The 23,056-nt window shown below is 41.0% G+C and overlaps 3 protein-coding genes across 3 annotated transcripts; all 3 read left to right on the top strand.

Moving 5' to 3' along the window:
- Positions 1–11,603: 11,603 nt before the first annotated feature.
- LOC115009440 (uncharacterized) lies at positions 11,604–15,875 on the top strand. The gene is made up of 5 exons (XM_029433401.1): positions 11,604–11,696; positions 11,900–11,951; positions 13,980–14,494; positions 14,698–14,749; positions 15,379–15,875. Exons 2-5 carry the CDS (start codon positions 11,900–11,902, stop codon positions 15,873–15,875), a joined length of 1,116 nt encoding a protein of 371 aa, XP_029289261.1. The 5' UTR covers positions 11,604–11,696.
- A 237-nt stretch (positions 15,876–16,112) lies between these two features.
- LOC115009442 (uncharacterized) lies at positions 16,113–20,166 on the top strand. Its single transcript, XM_029433402.1, has 7 exons — positions 16,113–16,149; positions 16,946–17,273; positions 17,350–17,461; positions 17,665–17,716; positions 18,509–19,023; positions 19,227–19,278; positions 19,907–20,166. The coding sequence occupies exons 1-7, from the start codon at positions 16,113–16,115 to the stop codon at positions 20,164–20,166; spliced, it is 1,356 nt and encodes a 451-aa protein (XP_029289262.1).
- LOC115009464 (DNA polymerase III PolC-type-like) lies at positions 20,164–22,553 on the top strand. The gene is made up of 3 exons (XM_029433436.1): positions 20,164–20,422; positions 20,626–20,677; positions 21,474–22,553. The coding sequence occupies exons 2-3, from the start codon at positions 20,626–20,628 to the stop codon at positions 22,088–22,090; spliced, it is 669 nt and encodes a 222-aa protein (XP_029289296.1). The 5' UTR covers positions 20,164–20,422; the 3' UTR covers positions 22,091–22,553.
- Positions 22,554–23,056: the final 503 nt, after the last annotated feature.

Genomic DNA, 23,056 nt, shown 5'->3' on the forward strand with positions numbered 1-23,056 from the left:
TGTGTATAAATATAAACACGCAAATACACAAGATTTAGTAAAATAAACACATTTGGGGATTAACCTCAAAGCAATATTTTAAAAAGGGGGGCGTTCACGTGTCTTTGGGGGGCGTTTATGTGTACGGCCCATGAGGTAATTTATAAACACACGCAAAAAATCTACTCCAAAAAATGAATCCAAATCTAGTCAGATATAGAATATAACCGGCGACTGGCCATGGTCAGGGTCCTTGAACACAACACGAGCGGAACGTGTCATCACGTGGTCACGTCATGTCAGAAACTTCAATCATCATCATGGTTACAGTAGTGTGAAGGCAATATGCCGAATGTATACTACTGATCTTAACATAGATTTTTGGGTGTACGCTAGTAGTTGTAGAGATAGTCCCTCCAGTGTTTGTCTAGTCTAGATTTAAAATCATCAGGGGACGGAGCTACTAAAGAACTATTGTCTTATCTGTCTGTCAATATTAAACGAGACGGTCATTGACATCAGCGAACGCAGCATGGCGAGTGTAACAAAGAGAAATGTGGATGCGTACCATGTATCAGGGCAATTGAAGGTTATTATGTAACTTCAATCTATTATAGAATTTGAGATTTTTATAATAACATAATATAGCAGCCTAATAATAAGAAAAATATTATAAGAATTGAAATACTAAATTAATATAATCAATATGTAATATAAATTATAAATACAAAGAATAATAATCAACATTAGAATTCAGGGGAGACCCTGGCCCAAAAAAGAACCACTGCATTAGAAGAAGAAAAAGATACACAGAGTTTTTGTTCCACTTAAATGAAAGCAGAGTTAATTGTCTTTCGGTTTTGACATGACGTGGCAGTAACTCACCTGTATTTGTATCTATTATTATGTTCTACATTCATTGTGTAGATGACACCTTAAATTGACTTTTAAACCGATGCATCTGTCACTGTCTTGAGAAATGAAAAATTACAGATAAGAGTCTGAGCCAAACCTCAAACCTGCTCCTCCTGTGCTCATCTCTGCTACATGACAGACACAAGTTGCAACATGCAGATTGGTTGCATTAGTTGCAGCCCTGGTTGTTGTACGTCTGTCAAAATGACCCTTCCTCTTATAATCTTAAACCTTTGAAGCTTCGATGTGGCTGAAACCAGAATCTGAGAGAACGGATATTGTTGAGCCTTCAAAGAGAAGTTCCTGAGTCTGTGGTTTTGACACATTTGGTAATATTGTAGTCTATATGTATATGAAGGGTGTGATTCCTTCGTTAGTGGAACATTGAGCAGTTTGCTGACACCGGTTTGATTATTTTGAATATTGTAACCTACATCTATTTATATTTTCTTTTTCTCGTATCCTCCGTTAATCCATTCCTTCTCTACCTTCAGACACTAAAGTGTGTGACATCATCCAGTTGTCGGCCATCCATGAAGATAGAGACTTTAACGTCTACATCCTCCCCAGCCACCCCATTGAAGAGGAAACCACAAAGGAGAACGGCTTCACGGTCACAGATGACTGCCTGTTTCGCAACGGGACCCCTGTGGACACAGTCCCTCTTGTTGATGCTCTCCCCTCCTTCATCGACTTCCTTCGCTCCTTCCACTGCCCCGTGCTGCTGGCGGCCCACAATGCAAAGGGGTGGGATGCACCCTTGCTCAGAAGAGTGCTGCGACAGTTCTCCCTCTACAAAGAGTTCCAGCAGGTGGTGTCTGGGTTTGTGGATACCTTACCGCTAAGCAAGAACCTCCATCATGGTCTGTGCTGTTATACTCAGATGAATCTGGTCCAGCACGTCCTGGGAAAGACCTACGATGCCTTTGATGGATTGGAGGACGCCAGGATGCTGCAGGAGCTGTTCAACTCATGGAGTCCCAGCAAGAGGAGCATCTCGATGGTTACCATCCCATCCTAAGCATTCTGAGAAAATAAATCTAGTTAATCTAGAGAGAGGTGGAAGATGATGCAATTAATATCTAACAATTTGCTATTGTGTCGCCAAGACATGTTTTGATCGTAATGAATCACAATGTACACATATACATATACACACGTTACACACATACAAAATAGCTTTTGACACAATCACACCATGAACGTGTGACTCACATAGCATGAAATACACCTTCATAAACACCACACATTTGTTACGTATATTACTTTATTATACTCTTTACTCATAAGAGTACTAGTATACAACTGTACTCATTTAAGCCTCATCAGAGTACACAGTTAGAGTACTCATAGTCGCATTGTATGCATTATATTAATTTGTTGCTTGAACCTTGTATGTAGGAAAAGTCCTCCTCCGTTGTGTCCTCAGAATGGAGGAACAGCTCGAAAGGGTTAACTTCAAGATGAATGTGGATGAAAGGTTTTTATTTACTATTTATTTTAGTATTCTTTTTTTTTTGGAATTGTTTTTATTCTATGTTATGTTTATTTTTCAAATGTATTTACATTCAAACGTATATTAATTCTCATAAAGTGTGAGACAGTGTGTACTCCTGGACTCTCCGTCATCCACCGGGACAAAAGTGAAAGTAAACGAACAGCGAGGAAGTTTCCACCTTCACAGGAAACACCTTTTGTTTTGAAAGGCTTGTTTGCGGCCGATCACACAAAGAACTCTTCAGTTTTGCTTGCGATTCATTAGAAGAAGAAAAAAGATTCACAGAGTTTCTGTTCCACTTAAATGAAAGCAGAGTTCATTGTCTGTCGGTTTTGAAATGTTGTGGCAGTGACTCACCTGTAACTCCTCCCGTATGAGTCGGTGCATAACATAACCGAGATTATTACAGCTGACATCTCATGAAATCTGTCACAGCTCAGCTGACTCCACATTAAACTGTCCACGGTGAGTTCACACTTCTTTTAAATTATCTTTTACTTAGACTTTTAATGAGCTATCTTACCTTTTGAAAGCTAACTATTGCGTGAACTCTTTGCCAGACATAGATATGACTGTATGGATGTTTTTGTTTATGTTAAAATGTCTTTTTCTTTTCATTCTGCCAGATGGCTGGTAACAAAACTATCGTTTTCTTTGACCTGGAGGCCACTGGATTAGGTAACATTAACTTCATGTCTGTTTATCAATACTTATCAGTCACAATGTTATCAATTAGATTAAATATTCCTATTTATTTACCATATTTGACCAGTGTTATAATATTTACCTTGTTAACTTGTTTTTTAAGTTTTATGTAAAGGTTCATATTCGATCTTGGAAATAGTACTTTATTATTACTAAGAACATTATGTCAAAATAATAAAATGATGTTAATACATTCATTTATTTTAAAATGATTATTTTTTATCCTTGATTTATTTTAAACCAGTGCATCATTTGCCGTGGAATCAACAAACAAACTACCCGTTAGTTTCTAAATAAAAAAGTGTCTTCAATATTTCCTTCATTGTGTACAAGACAATTCAACTAATTTAAACCAACGTCATAAATGCTTTAACAATGTGATCTGAGGGCACGTGATGATGATGAATGTGTTTTATTGTTGTCTATGTCACATATGCATCGTCACTGTTTGGAGACATTTAAGTTTCTTAAGAAAAGAGTGGAGTTTCCCTTGGCTGGCATTAGACTTTGAACAAACAAGATTACAGGTCAGAGTCTGTGCCAAACCACGAACATGCCCCTCCCGTGCCGCAGGATGCCTCTGCTGCGTGACAGACGAAAGTTGCAACATGCAGATTGAATTAGACATTTTACTAATTCTACATTAACCTAAAAATATTCAACACCTGTGAGCTTTGCAAGGTTTAAGGCTGGAAGACGGAGCCTCTTTAAATCAATGTGTTTAATGTGTAGTTAGCAGGAGCATGGAATAGCTGCATGGGTAACAGAGAAATAAAAGATGCGTCACTGTCTGTCAGCTGATCTCTGATGAGTGAAGAAAACAATCAGCTGTTCACACTAAAGATGTTTACATAAAAACATTGTTAATAAATGTTTAATATTGTAATCTATATGTATATGAACGGTCTGATACCCGGCAACAAGTTGTCTTTCACTCCACACGTCATCAACTCGATAGTATCTTTCATTTATTTACATACTTTTCTGTTTTGAATATCAGGAATTAAGTTTCTGTTCCTCAGACACCCTGCTGCTTCCGTTGCTGGAAACATCTGTTTTAAAAAAAGAAGAAGTGAAAAACAATCTTTCTCTGAACATCTCATGGCCTCTGTGAACTCAAAAACAGTTCTGAAGAAGCACACTATCAGCTTTAGGAATTTGCTCAGTTGTCAGTCCAGTTGTTTCATCTAAAATTATTGAAACAAGTTTGACATTTTGGGAAATAATTGCATTCCTTCGCCTCGGTGGAGCAGAGACACTCCTCCATCACGCAGCCAGTGGATTTCTGAGAAATGCAGAAAAAACACAACATTGAGCAGTTTGCTGACAAAAAGACGACGATTCTATAATTCTGAATATTGTAACCTACATCTATTTATATTTTATTTTCCTCTTATCCTCCTTTAATCCATCCCTTCTCTACTTTCAGACACTACCGTGTGTGACATCATCCAGTTGTCGGCCATCTCTGGAAATAAAGACTTTAACGTCTACGCCTTCCCCCACCAACCCCTAACTGATAGCGCCAAACAGGTGACGGGCTTCACGGTCACAGGTGACTGCCTGTATCGCAACGGGACCCCTGTGGACACAGTCCCTCTTGTTGATGCTGTCACCTCCTTCATCGACTTCCTTCGCTCCTTCCGCCGTCCCGTGCTGCTGGCGGCCCACAGTGCAATGCGGTTTGATGCACCCTTGCTCAGAAGAGTGCTGCGACAGCTCTCCCTCTACACGGAGTTCCAGAAGGTGGTGTCTGGGTTTGTGGATACCTTCCCGCTAAGCAAGAACCTCCATCATCTGTCCAGTTATTCTCAGGTGAATATGGTCCGCCACTTCCTGGGAAAGACCTACAACGCCCATGATGCATTGGAGGACGCCAGGATGCTGCAGGAGCTGTTCAACTCATGGAGTCCCAGCAAGAGGAGCATCTCGAGGGTTACCTCCCCAGCCTAAGCATTTGTTTGTTTTTTTAAAAGCTACAGAAATAAAAATAATATATATCTATATGTATTCTATTTAAAAATCAACCTTTTCTTCTCAGTTTTGTTCTCATGTACCAGGTGTATCAGGTGGTCGGATGGATATTTTGAACATTTTGATTTGTATTGTTTAGGTTTGTTTTCTAATGTAAGATCTGTCATACTCCCATGTGTTGTACTGTGTTGTCTGTCCAGTAAATTGTAGCACAATGTTCCCTCGAATTACTATTAAACTTCCATTTAATTCTTCTAGACGATGCGTGTTTGTTTTTTATTACAATCTGCAATAACTTTCATCAATCATACAGAAATATCTCAATAGAAAAGCATGCTTTGTGTTATTAAAAAGAAAACGTTATATCGCGCTTTTCACAGACATTTGTCACAAAGTGCTTTACAAGAGCATTTAACAACATACAAAGTGACGCATGCATGTTTAAAGTGCAAAACTAGAAATAGATGCATAGTTTCTGTTCCACTTAAATGAAAGCAGAGTTCATTGTATGTTTTTGAAATGTTGTGGCAGTGACTCACCTGTAACTCCTCCTGTATGAGTCGGTGCTTAACATAATGTTTTCTTTGACCTGGAGACCACTGGATTAGGTAACATTAACTTCATGTCTGCTTATCAATACTTATCAGTCACATTGACATCAGTTAGATTAAATCTTACCTTTTATCTATCATATATGATAACAGTCAGTGTTATAATATTCAACTATTTATTTATATTAATTATTTCTTTGAACTTGGAAAAAAGTACTTTGTGCATTTCTTTGTCACATCTTGATGTCTTCATTATTACTAAAAATGTTACATCAAAGCAATAATATTATGTTCTACATTCATTGTGTAGATGGCACATAAAATGTACTTTTATTATTCTTAAAATGTGTAAATATTGTATTTATGTAGGTATATGAAGGGTGTGATTCCTTCGTTAGTGGAACATTGAGCAGTTTGCTGACCCCGGTTTTATTATTTTGAATATTGTAACCTACATCTATTTATATATTATTTTTTCTCGTATCCTCCGTTAATGCATTCCTTCTCTACCTTCAGACACTAAAGTGTGTGACATCATCCAGTTGTCGGCCATCCATGAAGATAGAGACTTTAACGTCTAAACAGGAAGCTGTTGCTCCTGTGTCAACCATAATCGCTGTTTTCTCTCCCTCAATTGGGCAGGTGACCATATGTTCAGACAAAGTGGGACACCTGCAGCTGAATGTTCAGGGCAGCTTCATTCATCTTGATACCCATTCTCTTCCCAGGCTCTCATTGACATTTGTCCTGCTTGGGGGATGTATCCTCCTCTTGGGGGTCCTCCTCTTCCTCTTTGCTGGAATCCACCTCTTTGTGGGTAAGGGTAGGGGAATGTATGACACTCTCTGGCCCAGTGACCCTGCTGGCCACAGCTGTAGCACCCTTGGTCTCTGTTGAACCACTGGGGCCGACCTCTGCCTCTCTGGTAACCTCCTCTTTGATTTCCTCTTTGGTAGATTCTGGGGGCGTAGCCCATTTGCTGATACTGGGGAAAGTAGCCAATTGGTCCATATTGAGAGGGATGGTCAAGTAGTCCATATTGGGGAATATTGCCAATTGGTTCAGGCCCCCTACTGGTTTGGTAGGGAGGTTGGTTGGGGACTGTTCCATTATTTTGTGTTTGCATCATTTGTTTTTTCCCTCCTTTATTTTTGGTTAGCTCAGTATCTTTTTCTGCAACTTGCATCTTCAACATGCGCTTCGTTAGAGTTTTCAACTCATCCTCCTGGGCCTTTTCTTCTCTGTGGTATTTCAGATCATAGTGGATGAGGTGCTCTCTCCATTCTGCATCATTCTTTCCTTCGAGTCTGACAATTTCAGCTAGCTTAGCCTGCACAGGGGCTGCCAGACCTTTTGTTACAGCCGCTTGCCACAACATGGTGTTTTTTTCATTCTCATCCTGTCTTCCTCCAGTGCTGCTTTCCCACACTTCTTCACACCTTTTCAGGTACGTGTGCATTTCTTCACCGTTGGCTTTGGTCAAACTAGTTAGGGACTGTTGGCTCTGTTGGGTGGGGCACTTTGCACGCAGGGCATCCCAGTATGCCCTCCTTATTGGACCAAATGGAACATCATCAGCACTCAGCCTGCTGCGTGCAGTAGTTTCAATTTCTCTCAGGACTAGGTCGCCTTGTGTTCTTCTGATCAGTGCCCTGATGTCTCCCAATGCCAGCCTGTCTTGTACTGTATTCTGCTCCAATGTCCTCACCCAGTCCTGTCCTCCTTTTCCCAGGGGAGAGAATTTGGCCACTAGGGTGTCCATGTCTCTGTGAGGCCAGGGGACATACATGGCACCTCCAGCTGGTGCAGCCATGAGTGGGTACATCTTGAACTGTCCTGGTAAGCTCTCTGTGGGCTCGTAGCACTGCTCAATTTGATCCTCTATCTCCCGGATTTGACTCTTGAAGATGTCCCCTTGTTCTCTTAGCGCTACCAGTTCGGATCTTGTTATTCTGCTTTTGCCTCTGTCTTCATATACTTTCGTCAATTTCCTCTCCAATTTGTCTTTCTTCCTCCTGAGAGTTGCCATCCCTTGATCTTCTTCGTCGTCAGTGGCTATTGAAAGCTCATAATCACTGTACCATACTCCTTTCTTGGATGTGTGACCTCTTTGCTCTCTGTCCTTCATCTTCACCCACTTTCGTGGTAGCCCCGAACTGTCTGTTATATCGTTGATCTGGTTCTTCATCATCATCATTATCATCATCATCCTCCTCTTCTTCCACGTCAATGGATCTCTCTCCTCTTCTCTCTTGTCCTCCACTTGCTTCTCCTTTTCTCACTTGTCCTCCACTTGCTTCTCATTTTCTCACTTCTTTTTCCTCTTTGGCTCTCCTCTCACATTGAAGCTGCTCACAGCGCTGCTCATCGGGATCTCTTGTTTCCATTTTCCATACTCCTTTGCCTTCTGTCTGGCTTGGTAGATCACTCCTTGCTCCTTATTCTTGGTCTCTATTACTCCCAATAGATCAACAGCGGCTTGAAGCTGATCTAACGCTTTCTTGGCCACCTTTGTCACTTCCTGCCATTCTTTCATCACTCGACATCTAGTCGGCCTGATTTTATGTTCAAAACAGGGGCTTGGATGGGTGGGCTTTTGGAGGGATATGGGGGAGGAGGAGGTTGGTCACCACTTTGTCTAGATAATCTTTTTCTGTTATACTAGAAAGCAATTTCTGCAACTTTTGCTTGAAGTGTGCCAGTGTAGTTGGGACTGGAGTCTGATTTGCTGCTGCCATCGTGTGTTTTAAGTGCAATTATGTGTCCAGCAGTGTGTGCCAAAAAACAAAGCCTAGTGTAATGTATTTTCCTCAGCACTAGGTGTTAGACTTCTGCCTATGTGGTGTGCTTACCCTCTAGATGGAGCCAAACTTCTTTACAATTTTCCCAAATGTTCGTTTGCTTTTTCAAATCAGTCAATTTTCAAATGTTCGTGTGCTTGTGTCTCTTTCTATATTTTTCTCAATTCAGGATGCATGCATTACTTTGTTTTAAATTTCTCAATATTTTCTTAGTTCAATTATTCACTCTATTTGCCACAACTTCTCTAATTCGTACTATTTCACTCTATTTCTCCCACCCCGTGTATTTTGCAGGCAGGTTCAATCAGTTGCATAGAGTTTTAATGCTTTGGTCTTATGATCAGGCATCTACTCACTTTCATGAGCGGATCACAGAGCAATTCATAGACTTTTTATTCAACCGTTTCTGTTAAACCCGATTTTCTATATAATCCTCCCACACTTTGTACAAAATCACTAACTTTAGCCAATTCAGTTGGTATGGAGTTCACCCGAGTGACTGTTCTTTGGAATATTTTTACAGAAGCTTGTGTTATCACCATAAGGTTTCCACTTCTGATCCAATATTCTGACAGCAAAGTTTTAAACACACTGCTTAGAGCCACTCTGTGAACTCTCAACAATACTTCACAACACTTTAATATTCAACACTTTATAGAGTCACCTTGTGCACTCTCATACAACACTTTGGACCACTCTTTTGTGCGTCCTCCTATTCTATGCTTGTTTCAACATAACACGGTAATAATACTGTGGAACAATTGGGCGATCGCCGCCAATTCCCAACGTAACCCACCCATACCACTCGTTTTCCGTACTCCTGCGAGAAAGTATCCTTTGACGCACTTCTGCCTCGGCCTGAGTCTCTTGGTTATGTGAAACAACACCCGTTTCCGTAACTTTTTTCTAACAATTTCAATGCTTGTTTTTAATATGACACGTAATCTCACTGTGGGACAATTAACGACCGTCGTCTGTATTAATGAACCCCACCCGTGTTACTCGCTTTACATACTTCTGCGGAAAGGTATCAATGTACTCTTACTTCCACAGCTTAAGTCTCTCTGCCAACTCAAAACAACACCAGTTGAGTTACCCTGGGCCTGATCTTCAGGTCTTTTGTATTTAAAATTTCCAGCAAGTGTACCTAAAGTCACTCCTTTTTCTTTTCTCTCTTTCTCTTATCTTCAACCGGCCGGCACTTCTCTGAGGTTTTGCTGCAGAGTTATTCAATCCAGTATTATTACTATATTTTATCCATTTCTCTTACTTTTAAAATCAAATTTGGCACAATTTTAGGACACTTAAACACCAATTTACTGCTGATACTCACACAATAATAAGACTATAACTACCTATGCAGATTTGATGTAACAGGCTCTGCTTACCGTACTCAGTTGACGCGTCAATTGTGTGAGTATCAGTCAGTCTGGAGGCGTGCACTTCCTGGTTCTGATCCAATTTGGTCTCTTTTAGAGATCACGTCGGGGTCACCAGCTGTCATGGTCTGGATTTTTGTATATCCTGTTTTATTTTGAAGTGTTCACTCCCCCTTATGTCATGTCTAGTTGTACTTCCTGCCTGTGTGTTTTCCCTCTGTGATTGTTGATTGGTTCCTCCTGTGTCCATTTACTCTGCCCTTGTGTTTCTGCCTTTCTCCTCAGCTGTGTCTTGTTCCCTCGTTTGGTGTCTGTGTATTTAGCCCTGTCTGCCCCAGTGTGTTTTGTGGGATTGTTGTTTCATGTTACGTGTTTGTTACCCGCCCATGTCTGCCCGTATCTGCCTGTTTGTGTCCTGCTTGTCCCCTGATTGATTTGTGTTGTTTAGGTTACTTTGTATTTCTGTATGTTTATTAGCGTTTGTCAATAAAGCTCTCTTTTGGTTAAAATCATCATCTGCGTCCTGCAATTGGGTCCTCAACTTCACCGAACCATGACACCAGCTGTTACGTGTTTTTATCTGTAAAGAGATGGATCAGGAATCTTTGGGTTATAATATCAAGTTATTTATTAAAATCAAAAGTACACCAATATAGTAATGTGTATAGTGCATAAATCAAAGTATAAAAGTGCAGTGTGCATCTAAGATTGAGCAAGTGATACTAAGCTTGGTGATAAATTTGTGTTTCTACGAATAAGCAAGTAATACTAATTCATGATTTCCACAGTTCAATTTGTTTTCTCGAGCGAAATTGAAGTTGCCAATTGTCCCAATTATATTAATAAATACCTTTATTTACCATAACCAATTGGTTTCATGTTACTCCCTTTTCCCTTCCCGAGCTGGGTCATAACAGTGTTTCATTCAGACTTGCATAACAAAGACTTTTGTCTCTCCACCCAAATATTTTAAAACCACTTTGTTACTTTGCTTCTAGAGGGTTCTGCATGTTTTCATATAGAGATATATATGTAGATAACAAATGCATCTACTATTAATCATGGCAACATTTCAAAAGGCCACACTTCGTCTGTCATGTTTGTGCTACGAAGCGAGACAAAAAAACTGAAAGAAAGGGGCTGTGTCTCTTTACGGAAAATAGTGTAATTTTCCTTCAACAAAACCAGGAGTGTGTAAATGTATCATTCAATATAGGGAAGAGTCACACTGCATAATATTATTACATGACGTGGCTTTCTTTTGATTGATGGTATTTGTATCTAATGTAGTGTCACTTTAATTTCTCCAAAGACTGTGTCTGTGGTACTCACACATTTTATTGTTGATTTGTAGGTTATATATATTTTTATTTTGAGCAATTTGCTTATAAAATAGATTTACGTAAATGTTTATGGGTGACTTATACACAATTATTTTTACATATATACAGTGAAAGTATAGATTTAGTTCAGGATTGTAATATATTTATTTGTCATTCCTGGTTAAATGTATTTATTTATCGTGGGAGCAACTTCAAAGCTGTCAAGACACCAAGTAATGATATAGTATTTACTTTCAAAACTGCATTAAATATTACATTTTTGTTTTAATTATATTTTATGTACATTTTTTCGAATGTATTTAATTAAACAACGTATATAAGTTTCATTCTCATAAAGTGTCCATACGACAGCGTCAGCAGCAGCCTGGACTCTCCGTCATCCACCGGGACGAAACTGGAACTAAACGAACAGCGGGGAAGTTTCCACCTTCACAGGAAATTCGTTTTGTTTTGAAAGGCTACTACTTCCGGTTAACATAACCGAGATTATTTCAGGTGACTTCTCGAGAAATCTGTCACAGCTCAGCTGAGTCCACATTAAACTGTCCACGGTGAGTTCACACTTCCTTTCTTTTCTTGTTTTTCTTCCCACAATGTTCGAAATAACTGTACTTGTTACAGTATAGTATAGTTATCTTACCCTTTGACAGCTAACTATTGTGAATATTATTTTTGAATGCTTTGCCAGACATAGATATGACTGTATGGGTGTATTCGTTCATGTTCAAATGTCTTTTTCTTTTCATTCTCCCAGATGTCTGGTGACGAAATGATTGTTTTCTTTGACCTGGAGACCACTGGATTAGGTAACATTAACTTCATGTCTGCTTATCAATACTTATCAGTCACAATGACATCAGTTAGATTAAATCTTACCTTTTATTTATCATATATGATAACAGTCAGTGTTATAATATTCAACTATTTATTTATATTTGTTTATTCATTATTTATTGGAACTTGGAAAAAAGAGCTTTCAGTCACATCTCGATGTCTTCATTATTACTAATTATATTATGTAATGGTGTAGATGGCACCTTAAAAATGACTAAATATGACTTGTATTTATTTATTTTTATTCTTGATTACTTTTAAAGCAGTGCATCTGTCACTCTATTGCTGAAGCTGCGGTGATGAGCTGTGATCTCAAGGTGCCTCAAGGGGCGGTAACCCTCGAACACCGTGGTGGACCCCGGTGGTCAGGGAAACCGTCCGACTGAAGAAGGAGTCCTTCCGGGTTATGTTATCCGGGAGGTCTCCGGAAACAGTTGCAGGGTACCAAAGGACTAGAAGGGCGGCAGCCCCTGCCGTGTCAGAGGCAAAGCAGCGGGTATGGGAGAAGTTTGGAGAAGCTATGGAGAAGGACTTTCGGTCGGTCCAAAAGGTGCTTCTGGAAAACCATCCGGCACCTCAGGAGGGGGAAGCGAGGAACCATCCAAGCTGTGTACAGCAAGGGTGGGACCCTGCTGACTTTGACTGAGAAGGTTATGGGGTGGTAGAAGGAGCACTTTGAGGAACTCCTGAATCCGACTAACACGCCCTCTATGGTAGAGGCAGAGCTGGAAGCTGATGGGGGATCATCGTCAATTTCCCTGATGGAAGTCACTGAGGTAGTCAAACAACTCCACAGTGGCAAAGCCGCAGGGGTTGATGAGATCCGTCCAGAAATGCTGAAGGCTTTGGGTGTTGAGGGGCTGTCTTGGTTGACACGCCTCGTCAACATTGCATGGAAGTCTGGGACAGTGCCTAGGGGGTGGCAGATCGGGGTGGTGGTTCCCCTCTTTAAAAAGGGGGACTAGAGAGTGTGTGCCAACTACAGGGGTAACACACTTCTCAGCCTCCCTGGTAAAGTCTACTCCAAGGTACTGGAAAGGAGGGTTCGGCCTGTAGTCGAACCTCTGATTGAAGAGGAACAATGCGGATTCCGTCCTGGTCGTGGAACAACGGACCTACTCTTCATTCTCGCAAGGATCCTGGGGGGGGCCTGGGACTATGCTCATCCGGTCTACATGTGTTTTGTGGATCTGGAAAAGACGTATGACCGGGTCCCCCGGGTGATACTGTGGAAGGTGCTGTGGGAGTATGGGGTGAGGGGGGTCACTTCTGAGGGCCATCCAATCCCTGTACGCCCAAAGCGAGAGTTGTGTCCGGATACTCGCCAGTAAGTCGGACTCGTTCCCAGTGAATGTTGGCCTCCGCCAGGGCTGCGCTTTATCACCAATCCTGTTCGTGATTTTCACGGACAGGATATCGAGGCGTAGTCATGGAGGAGGGGGGTTGCAGTTCGGTGGCCTGAGGATCTCATCCCTGCTCTTTGCAGATGATGTGGTCCTTATGGCATCATCGGTCTGTGACCTTCAACAGTCACTGGATCGGTTCGTAGCCGAGTGTGAAGCGGTTGGGATGAGGATCAGCATCTCAAAATCTGAGGCCATGGCTCTCAGCAGGAAACCGGTGGATTGCCTACTCCGGGTAGGGAATGAGCCCTTACTCCAAATGAAGGAGTTCAAGTACCTCAGGGTCTTGTTCGCGAGTGAGGGGACGATGGAGCGAGAGATTGGCCGGAGAATCGGAGCAGCGGGGGCGGTATTGCAGTCGCTTTAATCAAATGAAAAGTATTATTATCAGTATTTATCTAAACACATAATGCTATTCTGTTTTAAATATCAGGAATTAGGTTTCTGCTCCTCAGAAATCCTGCTTCTTCCGTTGCAGGAAACATGCGTTTTAAAAAAGAAGTAAAAAACAATTTTAGCAAGACTTTCTCTGGAAAAGTGTGTCGCTTTTAGCCGCATCTCATGGCCTCCATTAATCCATTCCTTCTCTACCTTCAGACACTAAAGTGTGTGACATCATCCAGTTGTCGGCCATCCATGAAAATAAAGACTTTAACGTCTACATCCTCCCCAGCTGCCCCATCCATGAGAGAGCCTCAGAGGTGAATGGCTTCACGGTCGGGGATGGCCGCCTGCTTTTAAACGGGACCCCTGTGGACACAGTCCCTCTTGTTGATGCTCTCACCTCCTTCATCGACTTCCTTCGCTCCTTCCATCGCCCCGTGCTGCTGGCGGCCCACAATGCAAAGGGGTTTGATGCACCCTTGCTCCAAAGAGTGCTGCGACAGTTCTCCCTCTACACAGAGTTCCAGCAGGTGGTGTCTGGGTTTGTGGATACCTTACCGCTAAGCAGGAACCTCCATCCTGATCTGCCCAGTTATTCTCAGGTGAATCTGGTCCAGCACTTCCTGGGAAAGACCTACAACGCCCATGATGCATTGGAGGATGCCAGCATACTGCAGGAGCTGTTCAACTCATGGAGTCCCAGCAATGAAAGCATTAAACTGTCCACGGTGAGTTCACACTTCCTTTCTTTTCTTGTTTTTCTTCCCACAATGTTCGAAATAACTGTACTTGTTACAGTATAGTATAGTTATCTTACCCTTTGACAGCTAACTATTGTGAATATTATTTTTGAATGCTTTGCCAGACATAGATATGACTGTATGGGTGTATTCGTTCATGTTCAAATGTCTTTTTCTTTTCATTCTCCCAGATGTCTGGTGACGAAATGATTGTTTTCTTTGACCTGGAGACCACTGGATTAGGTAACATTAACTTCATGTCTGCTTATCAATACTTATCAGTCACAATGACATCAGTTAGATTAAATCTTACCTTTTATTTATCATATATGATAACAGTCAGTGTTATAATATTCAACTATTTATTTATATTTGTTTAGTAATTATTAATTGGAACTTGGAAAAAAGAGCTTTCAGTCACATCTTGATGTCTTCATTATTACTAATTATATTATATAATGGTGTTGATGGCACCTTAACAATGACTAAATATGACTTGTATTTAATTATTTTTATTCTTTATTACTTTTAAAGCAGTGCATCTGTCACTGTCTTGAGAAATGAAAGATTACAGAACAGAGGACGTCTGTGCCAAACCTCAAACCTGCTCCTCCTGTGCTCATCTCTGCTACGTGACAGACACAAGTTGCAACATGCAGATTGAATCCTCATAGACACATAATGCTATTCTGTTTTAAATATCAGGAATTAGGTTTCTGCTCCTCAGAAATCCTGCTGCTTCCGTTGCAGGAAACATGTGTTTTAAAAAAGAAGAAGTAAAAAAGAATTTTAGCAAAACTTTCTCTGGAAAAGTTTGTCGCTTTTAGCCGCATCTCATGGCCTCCGTTAATCCATTCCTTCTCTACCTTCAGACACTAAAGTGTGTGACATCATCCAGTTGTCGGCCATCCATGAAGATAGAGACTTTAACGTCTACATCCTCCCCAGCCGCCCCATCCATGAGAGAGCCTCAGAGGTGAATGGCTTCACGGTCGGGGATGGCCGCCTGCTTTTAAACGGGACCCCTGTGGACACAGTCCCTCTTGTTGATGCTCTCACCTCCTTCATCGACTTCCTTCGCTCCTTCCAGCGTCCCGTGCTGCTGGCGGCCCACAATGCAGAGCAGTTTGATGCACCCTTGCTCCAAAGAGTGCTGCGACAGTTCTCCCTCTACACAGAGTTCCAGCAGGTGGTGTCTGGGTTTGTGGATACCTTACCGCTAAGCAGGAACCTCCATCCTGATCTGCCCAGTTATTCTCAGGTGAATCTGGTCCAGCACTTCCTGGGAAAGACCTACAACGCCCATGATGCATTGGAGGACGCCAGGCATACTGCAGGAGCTGTTCAACTCATGGAGTCCCAGCAATGAAAGCATTAAACTGTCCACGGTGAGTTCACACTTCCTTTCTTTTCTTGTTTTTCTTCCCACAATGTTCGAAATAACTGTACTTGTTACAGTATAGTATAGTTATCTTACCCTTTGACAGCTAACTATTGTGAATATTATTTTTGAATGCTTTGCCAGACATAGATATGACTGTATGGGTGTATTCGTTCATGTTCAAATGTCTTTTTCTTTTCATTCTCCCAGATGTCTGGTGACGAAATGATTGTTTTCTTTGACCTGGAGACCACTGGATTAGGTAACATTAACTTCATGTCTGCTTATCAATACTTATCAGTCACAATGACATCAGTTAGATTAAATCTTACCTTTTATTTATCATATATGATAACAGTCAGTGTTATAATATTCAACTATTTATTTATATTTGTTTAGTAATTATTAATTGGAACTTGGAAAAAAGAGCTTTCAGTCACATCTTGATGTCTTCATTATTACTAATTATATTATATAATGGTGTTGATGGCACCTTAACAATGACTAAATATGACTTGTATTTATTTATTTTTATTCTTTATTACTTTTAAAGCAGTGCATCTGTCACTGTCTTGAGAAATGAAAGATTACAGAACAGAGGACGTCTGTGCCAAACCTCAAACCTGCTCCTCCTGTGCTCATCTCTGCTACGTGACAGACACAAGTTGCAACATGCAGATTGAATCATCATAGACTTAATAAAAATTGTACATCGACCTAAAATATTAAATTCTGACACCTGTGAGCTTGGCGAGATTTAAGGCTGGATTGTGAAGCAATCAACAGGGACACATTTAAATCAATCTCTTTAAATCAATATTGTAATAAAATGAAAAGTATTATTATCAGTATTTATCTAAACACATAATGCTATTCTGTTTTAAATATCAGGAATTAGGTTTCTGCTCCTCAGAAATCCTGCTGCTTCCGTTGCAGGAAACATGTGTTTTAAAAAAGAAGAAGTAAAAAACAATTTTAGCAAAACTTTCTCTGGAAAAGTTTGTCGCTTTTAGCCGCATCTCATGGCCTCCGTTAATCCATTCCTTCTCTACCTTCAGACACTAAAGTGTGTGACATCATCCAGTTGTCGGCCATCCATGAAGATAGAGACTTTAACGTCTACATCCTCCCCAGCCGCCCCATCCATGAGAGAGCCTCAGAGGTGAATGGCTTCACGGTCGGGGATGGCCGCCTGCTTTTAAACGGGACCCCTGTGGACACAGTCCCTCTTGTTGATGCTCTCACCTCCTTCATCGACTTCCTTCGCTCCTTCCAGCGTCCCGTGCTGCTGGCGGCCCACAATGCAGAGCAGTTTGATGCACCCTTGCTCCAAAGAGTGCTGCGACAGTTCTCCCTCTACACAGAGTTCCAGCAGGTGGTGTCTGGGTTTGTGGATACCTTACCGCTAAGCAGGAACCTCCATCCTGATCTGCCCAGTTATTCTCAGGTGAATCTGGTCCAGCACTTCCTGGGAAAGACCTACAACGCCCATGATGCATTGGAGGACTGCCAGCATACTGCAGGAGCTGTTCAACTCATGGAGTCCCAGCAATGAAAGCATTAAACTGTCCACGGTGAGTTCACACTTCCTTTCTTTTCTTGTTTTTCTTCCCACAATGTTCGAAATAACTGTACTTGTTACAGTATAGTATAGTTATCTTACCCTTTGACAGCTAACTATTGTGAATATTATTTTTGAATGCTTTGCCAGACATAGATATGACTGTATGGGTGTATTCGTTCATGTTCAAATGTCTTTTTCTTTTCATTCTCCCAGATGTCTGGTGACGAAATGATTGTTTTCTTTGACCTGGAGACCACTGGATTAGGTAACATTAACTTCATGTCTGCTTATCAATACTTATCAGTCACAATGACATCAGTTAGATTAAATCTTACCTTTTATTTATCATATATGATAACAGTCAGTGTTATAATATTCAACTATTTATATTTGTTTAGTAATTATTAATTGGAACTTGGAAAAAAGAGCTTTCAGTCACATCTTGATGTCTTCATTATTACTAATTATATTATATAATGGTGTTGATGGCACCTTAACAATGACTAAATATGACTTGTATTTATTTATTTTTATTCTTTATTACTTTTAAAGCAGTGCATCTGTCACTGTCTTGAGAAATGAAAGATTACAGAACAGAGGACGTCTGTGCCAAACCTCAAACCTGCTCCTCCTGTGCTCATCTCTGCTACGTGACAGACACAAGTTGCAACATGCAGATTGAATCATCATAGACTTAATAAAAATTGTACATCGACCTAAAATATTAAATTCTGACACCTGTGAGCTTGGCGAGATTTAAGGCTGGATTGTGAAGCAATCAACAGGGACACATTTAAATCAATCTCTTTAAATCAATATTGTAATAAAATGAAAAGTATTATTATCAGTATTTATCTAAACACATAATGCTATTCTGTTTTAAATATCAGGAATTAGGTTTCTGCTCCTCAGAAATCCTGCTGCTTCCGTTGCAGGAAACATGTGTTTTAAAAAAGAAGAAGTAAAAAACAATTTTAGCAAAACTTTCTCTGGAAAAGTTTGTCGCTTTTAGCCGCATCTCATGGCCTCCGTTAATCCATTCCTTCTCTACCTTCAGACACTAAAGTGTGTGACATCATCCAGTTGTCGGCCATCCATGAAGATAGAGACTTTAACGTCTACATCCTCCCCAGCCGCCCCATCCATGAGAGAGCCTCAGAGGTGAATGGCTTCACGGTCGGGGATGGCCGCCTGCTTTTAAACGGGACCCCTGTGGACACAGTCCCTCTTGTTGATGCTCTCACCTCCTTCATCGACTTCCTTCGCTCCTTCCAGCGTCCCGTGCTGCTGGCGGCCCACAATGCAGAGCAGTTTGATGCACCCTTGCTCCAAAGAGTGCTGCGACAGTTCTCCCTCTACACAGAGTTCCAGCAGGTGGTGTCTGGGTTTGTGGATACCTTACCGCTAAGCAGGAACCTCCATCCTGATCTGCCCAGTTATTCTCAGGTGAATCTGGTCCAGCACTTCCTGGGAAAGACCTACAACGCCCATGATGCATTGGAGGATGCCAGGATGCTGCAGGAGCTGTTCAACTCATGGAGTCCCAGCAATGAAAGCATTAAACTGTCCACGGTGAGTTCACACTTCCTTTCTTTTCTTGTTTTTCTTCCCACAATGTTCGAAATAACTGTACTTGTTACAGTATAGTATAGTTATCTTACCCTTTGACAGCTAACTATTGTGAATATTATTTTTGAATGCTTTGCCAGACATAGATATGACTGTATGGGTGTATTCGTTCATGTTCAAATGTCTTTTTCTTTTCATTCTCCCAGATGTCTGGTGACGAAATGATTGTTTTCTTTGACCTGGAGACCACTGGATTAGGTAACATTAACTTCATGTCTGCTTATCAATACTTATCAGTCACAATGACATCAGTTAGATTAAATCTTACCTTTTATTTATCATATATGATAACAGTCAGTGTTATAATATTCAACTATTTATTATATTTGTTTAGTAATTATTAATTGGAACTTGGAAAAAAGAGCTTTCAGTCACATCTTGATGTCTTCATTATTACTAATTATATTATATAATGGTGTTGATGGCACCTTAACAATGACTAAATATGACTTGTATTTATTTATTTTTATTCTTTATTACTTTTAAAGCAGTGCATCTGTCACTGTCTTGAGAAATGAAAGATTACAGAACAGAGGACGTCTGTGCCAAACCTCAAACCTGCTCCTCCTGTGCTCATCTCTGCTACGTGACAGACACAAGTTGCAACATGCAGATTGAATCCTCATAGACACATAATGCTATTCTGTTTTAAATATCAGGAATTAGGTTTCTGCTCCTCAGAAATCCTGCTGCTTCCGTTGCAGGAAACATGTGTTTTAAAAAAGAAGAAGTAAAAAACAATTTTAGCAAAACTTTCTCTGGAAAAGTTTGTCGCTTTTAGCCGCATCTCATGGCCTCCGTTAATCCATTCCTTCTCTACCTTCAGACACTAAAGTGTGTGACATCATCCAGTTGTCGGCCATCCATGAAGATAGAGACTTTAACGTCTACATCCTCCCCAGCCGCCCCATCCATGAGAGAGCCTCAGAGGTGAATGGCTTCACGGTCGGGGATGGCCGCCTGCTTTTAAACGGGACCCCTGTGGACACAGTCCCTCTTGTTGATGCTCTCACCTCCTTCATCGACTTCCTTCGCTCCTTCCAGCGTCCCGTGCTGCTGGCGGCCCACAATGCAAGAGCAGTTTGATGCACCCTTGCTCCAAAGAGTGCTGCGACAGTTCTCCCTCTACACAGAGTTCCAGCAGGTGGTGTCTGGGTTTGTGGATACCTTACCGCTAAGCAGGAACCTCCATCCTGATCTGCCCAGTTATTCTCAGGTGAATCTGGTCCAGCACTTCCTGGGAAAGACCTACAACGCCCATGATGCATTGGAGGACGCCAGCATACTGCAGGAGCTGTTCAACTCATGGAGTCCCAGCAATGAAAGCATTAAACTGTCCACGGTGAGTTCACACTTCCTTTCTTTTCTTGTTTTTCTTCCCACAATGTTCGAAATAACTGTACTTGTTACAGTATAGTATAGTTATCTTACCCTTTGACAGCTAACTATTGTGAATATTATTTTTGAATGCTTTGCCAGACATAGATATGACTGTATGGGTGTATTCGTTCATGTTCAAATGTCTTTTTCTTTTCATTCTCCCAGATGTCTGGTGACGAAATGATTGTTTTCTTTGACCTGGAGACCACTGGATTAGGTAACATTAACTTCATGTCTGCTTATCAATACTTATCAGTCACAATGACATCAGTTAGATTAAATCTTACCTTTTATTTATCATATATGATAACAGTCAGTGTTATAATATTCAACTATTTATTTATATTTGTTTAGTAATTATTAATTGGAACTTGGAAAAAAGAGCTTTCAGTCACATCTTGATGTCTTCATTATTACTAATTATATTATATAATGGTGTTGATGGCACCTTAACAATGACTAAATATGACTTGTATTTATTTATTTTTATTCTTTATTACTTTTAAAGCAGTGCATCTGTCACTGTCTTGAGAAATGAAAGATTACAGAACAGAGGACGTCTGTGCCAAACCTCAAACCTGCTCCTCCTGTGCTCATCTCTGCTACGTGACAGACACAAGTTGCAACATGCAGATTGAATCATCATAGACTTAATAAAAATTGTACATCGACCTAAAATATTAAATTCTGACACCTGTGAGCTTGGCGAGATTTAAGGCTGGATTGTGAAGCAATCAACAGGGACACATTTAAATCAATCTCTTTAAATCAATATTGTAATAAAATGAAAAGTATTATTATCAGTATTTATCTAAACACATAATGCTATTCTGTTTTAAATATCAGGAATTAGGTTTCTGCTCCTCAGAAATCCTGCTGCTTCCGTTGCAGGAAACATGTGTTTTAAAAAAGAAGAAGTAAAAAACAATTTTAGCAAAACTTTCTCTGGAAAAGTTTGTCGCTTTTAGCCGCATCTCATGGCCTCCGTTAATCCATTCCTTCTCTACCTTCAGACACTAAAGTGTGTGACATCATCCAGTTGTCGGCCATCCATGAAGATAGAGACTTTAACGTCTACATCCTCCCCAGCCGCCCCATCCATGAGAGAGCCTCAGAGGTGAATGGCTTCACGGTCGGGGATGGCCGCCTGCTTTTAAACGGGACCCCTGTGGACACAGTCCCTCTTGTTGATGCTCTCACCTCCTTCATCGACTTCCTTCGCTCCTTCCAGCGTCCCGTGCTGCTGGCGGCCCACAATGCAGAGCAGTTTGATGCACCCTTGCTCCAAAGAGTGCTGCGACAGTTCTCCCTCTACACAGAGTTCCAGCAGGTGGTGTCTGGGTTTGTGGATACCTTACCGCTAAGCAGGAACCTCCATCCTGATCTGCCCAGTAATTCTCAGGTGAATCTGGTCCAGCACTTCCTGGGAAAGACCTACAACGCCCATGATGCATTGGAGGACGCCAGGCATACTGCAGGAGCTGTTCAACTCATGGAGTCCCAGCAAGAGGAGCATCTTAAACGTTACCTTCCAAATTTAAGCCTTCAGAAAAAAAATCTAGTTAATCTAGAGAATATGATGCAATTAATATCTAACAATTTGCTATTGTGTCGCCAATACATGTTTTGATCGTAATGAATCACAATGTACACATATACATATACACACGTTGACACAATCACACCATGAACGTGTCACTCACATAGCATGAAATACACCTTCATAAACACCACACATTTGTTACGTATATTACTTTATTATACTCTTTACTCATAAGAGTTTGCTTGCTAAAGTACTAGTATACAACTTGTACTCATTTAAGCTCATCAGAGTACACAGTTAGAGTACTCATAGTCGCATTGTACGCATCATATTAATTTGTTGCTTGAACCTTGTATGTAGGAAAAGTCCTCCTCCGTTGTGTCAGTGTGAACAGCTCGAAAGGGTTAACTTCAAGATGAATGTGGGTGAAAGGTTTTTATTTGTATCTTTTATATTTCTCCATAATACTTTATGAATAATTTTAAGGGTTTTTGATTTAATGGTTCTACAATAATTATGTTCTGGGGAAAAAATAAAGAGTTTTTAAACAGAATGTGTATGTCTGGCTCTCACACACTGCTACACTTAGAGTGTGTGTGTGTGTGTGTGTGTGTGTGTGTGTGTGTGTGAGTGAGAGAACAGGGGATTTCCACATCAGCTGACAACCCATAAGGCAGCTAGCCGATGTTTTACTTTGCATGCTCAAGAACTTTAGCTGAGAAACATCTCCAGGTTGGGTTTGAAAGGCAGACGAGAACACTTCAGCAGGTTATAACCGGATGCAAGGAGGCGTCTGCTGGGGCTCGGGGGCGAGAAGTTGAACAGACAGTGGAGCCCGGACCACACTTCACTAAACCAAAAGCATCGCACCCAACGAGATACTAAGTCTCCAGCAAGGTACGTTTAGCTCAAATCTGTGCGTTCGCTTTGTGAAACTTGTTAACTGGTGGAAGTTGGTTGCAGACGATTTCCCCAAAAAGTGCTCATGCAGAAGTAAGCCTCGAGCGTGAAGCCCGCATCTCCCCGTGGGGACAACCCGGAAGCTATGCTGCT

Source organism: Cottoperca gobio, chromosome 6 (genome assembly GCF_900634415.1).
Source record: "Cottoperca gobio chromosome 6, fCotGob3.1, whole genome shotgun sequence".
NCBI classification, from domain to species: Eukaryota; Metazoa; Chordata; class Actinopteri; order Perciformes; family Bovichtidae; genus Cottoperca; species Cottoperca gobio.

Coding starts and splice junctions, on each gene's coding strand:
- LOC115009464 (XM_029433436.1), top strand. CDS start 20,626: ATGTCTGGTGACGAAATGATTGTTTTCTTTGACCTGGAGACCACTGGA. Junction 20,678..21,473: donor CCTGGAGACCACTGGATTAG/GTAACATTAACT, acceptor CTCTACCTTCAG/ACACTAAAGTGTGTGACATC.
- LOC115009440 (XM_029433401.1), top strand. CDS start 11,900: ATGTCTGGTGACGAAATGATTGTTTTCTTTGACCTGGAGACCACTGGA. Junction 11,952..13,979: donor CCTGGAGACCACTGGATTAG/GTAACATTAACT, acceptor CTCTACCTTCAG/ACACTAAAGTGTGTGACATC. Junction 14,495..14,697: donor AAAGCATTAAACTGTCCACG/GTGAGTTCACAC, acceptor TCATTCTCCCAG/ATGTCTGGTGACGAAATGAT.
- LOC115009442 (XM_029433402.1), top strand. CDS start 16,113: ATGATTGTTTTCTTTGACCTGGAGACCACTGGATTAG. Junction 17,717..18,508: donor CCTGGAGACCACTGGATTAG/GTAACATTAACT, acceptor CTCTACCTTCAG/ACACTAAAGTGTGTGACATC. Junction 19,024..19,226: donor AAAGCATTAAACTGTCCACG/GTGAGTTCACAC, acceptor TCATTCTCCCAG/ATGTCTGGTGACGAAATGAT.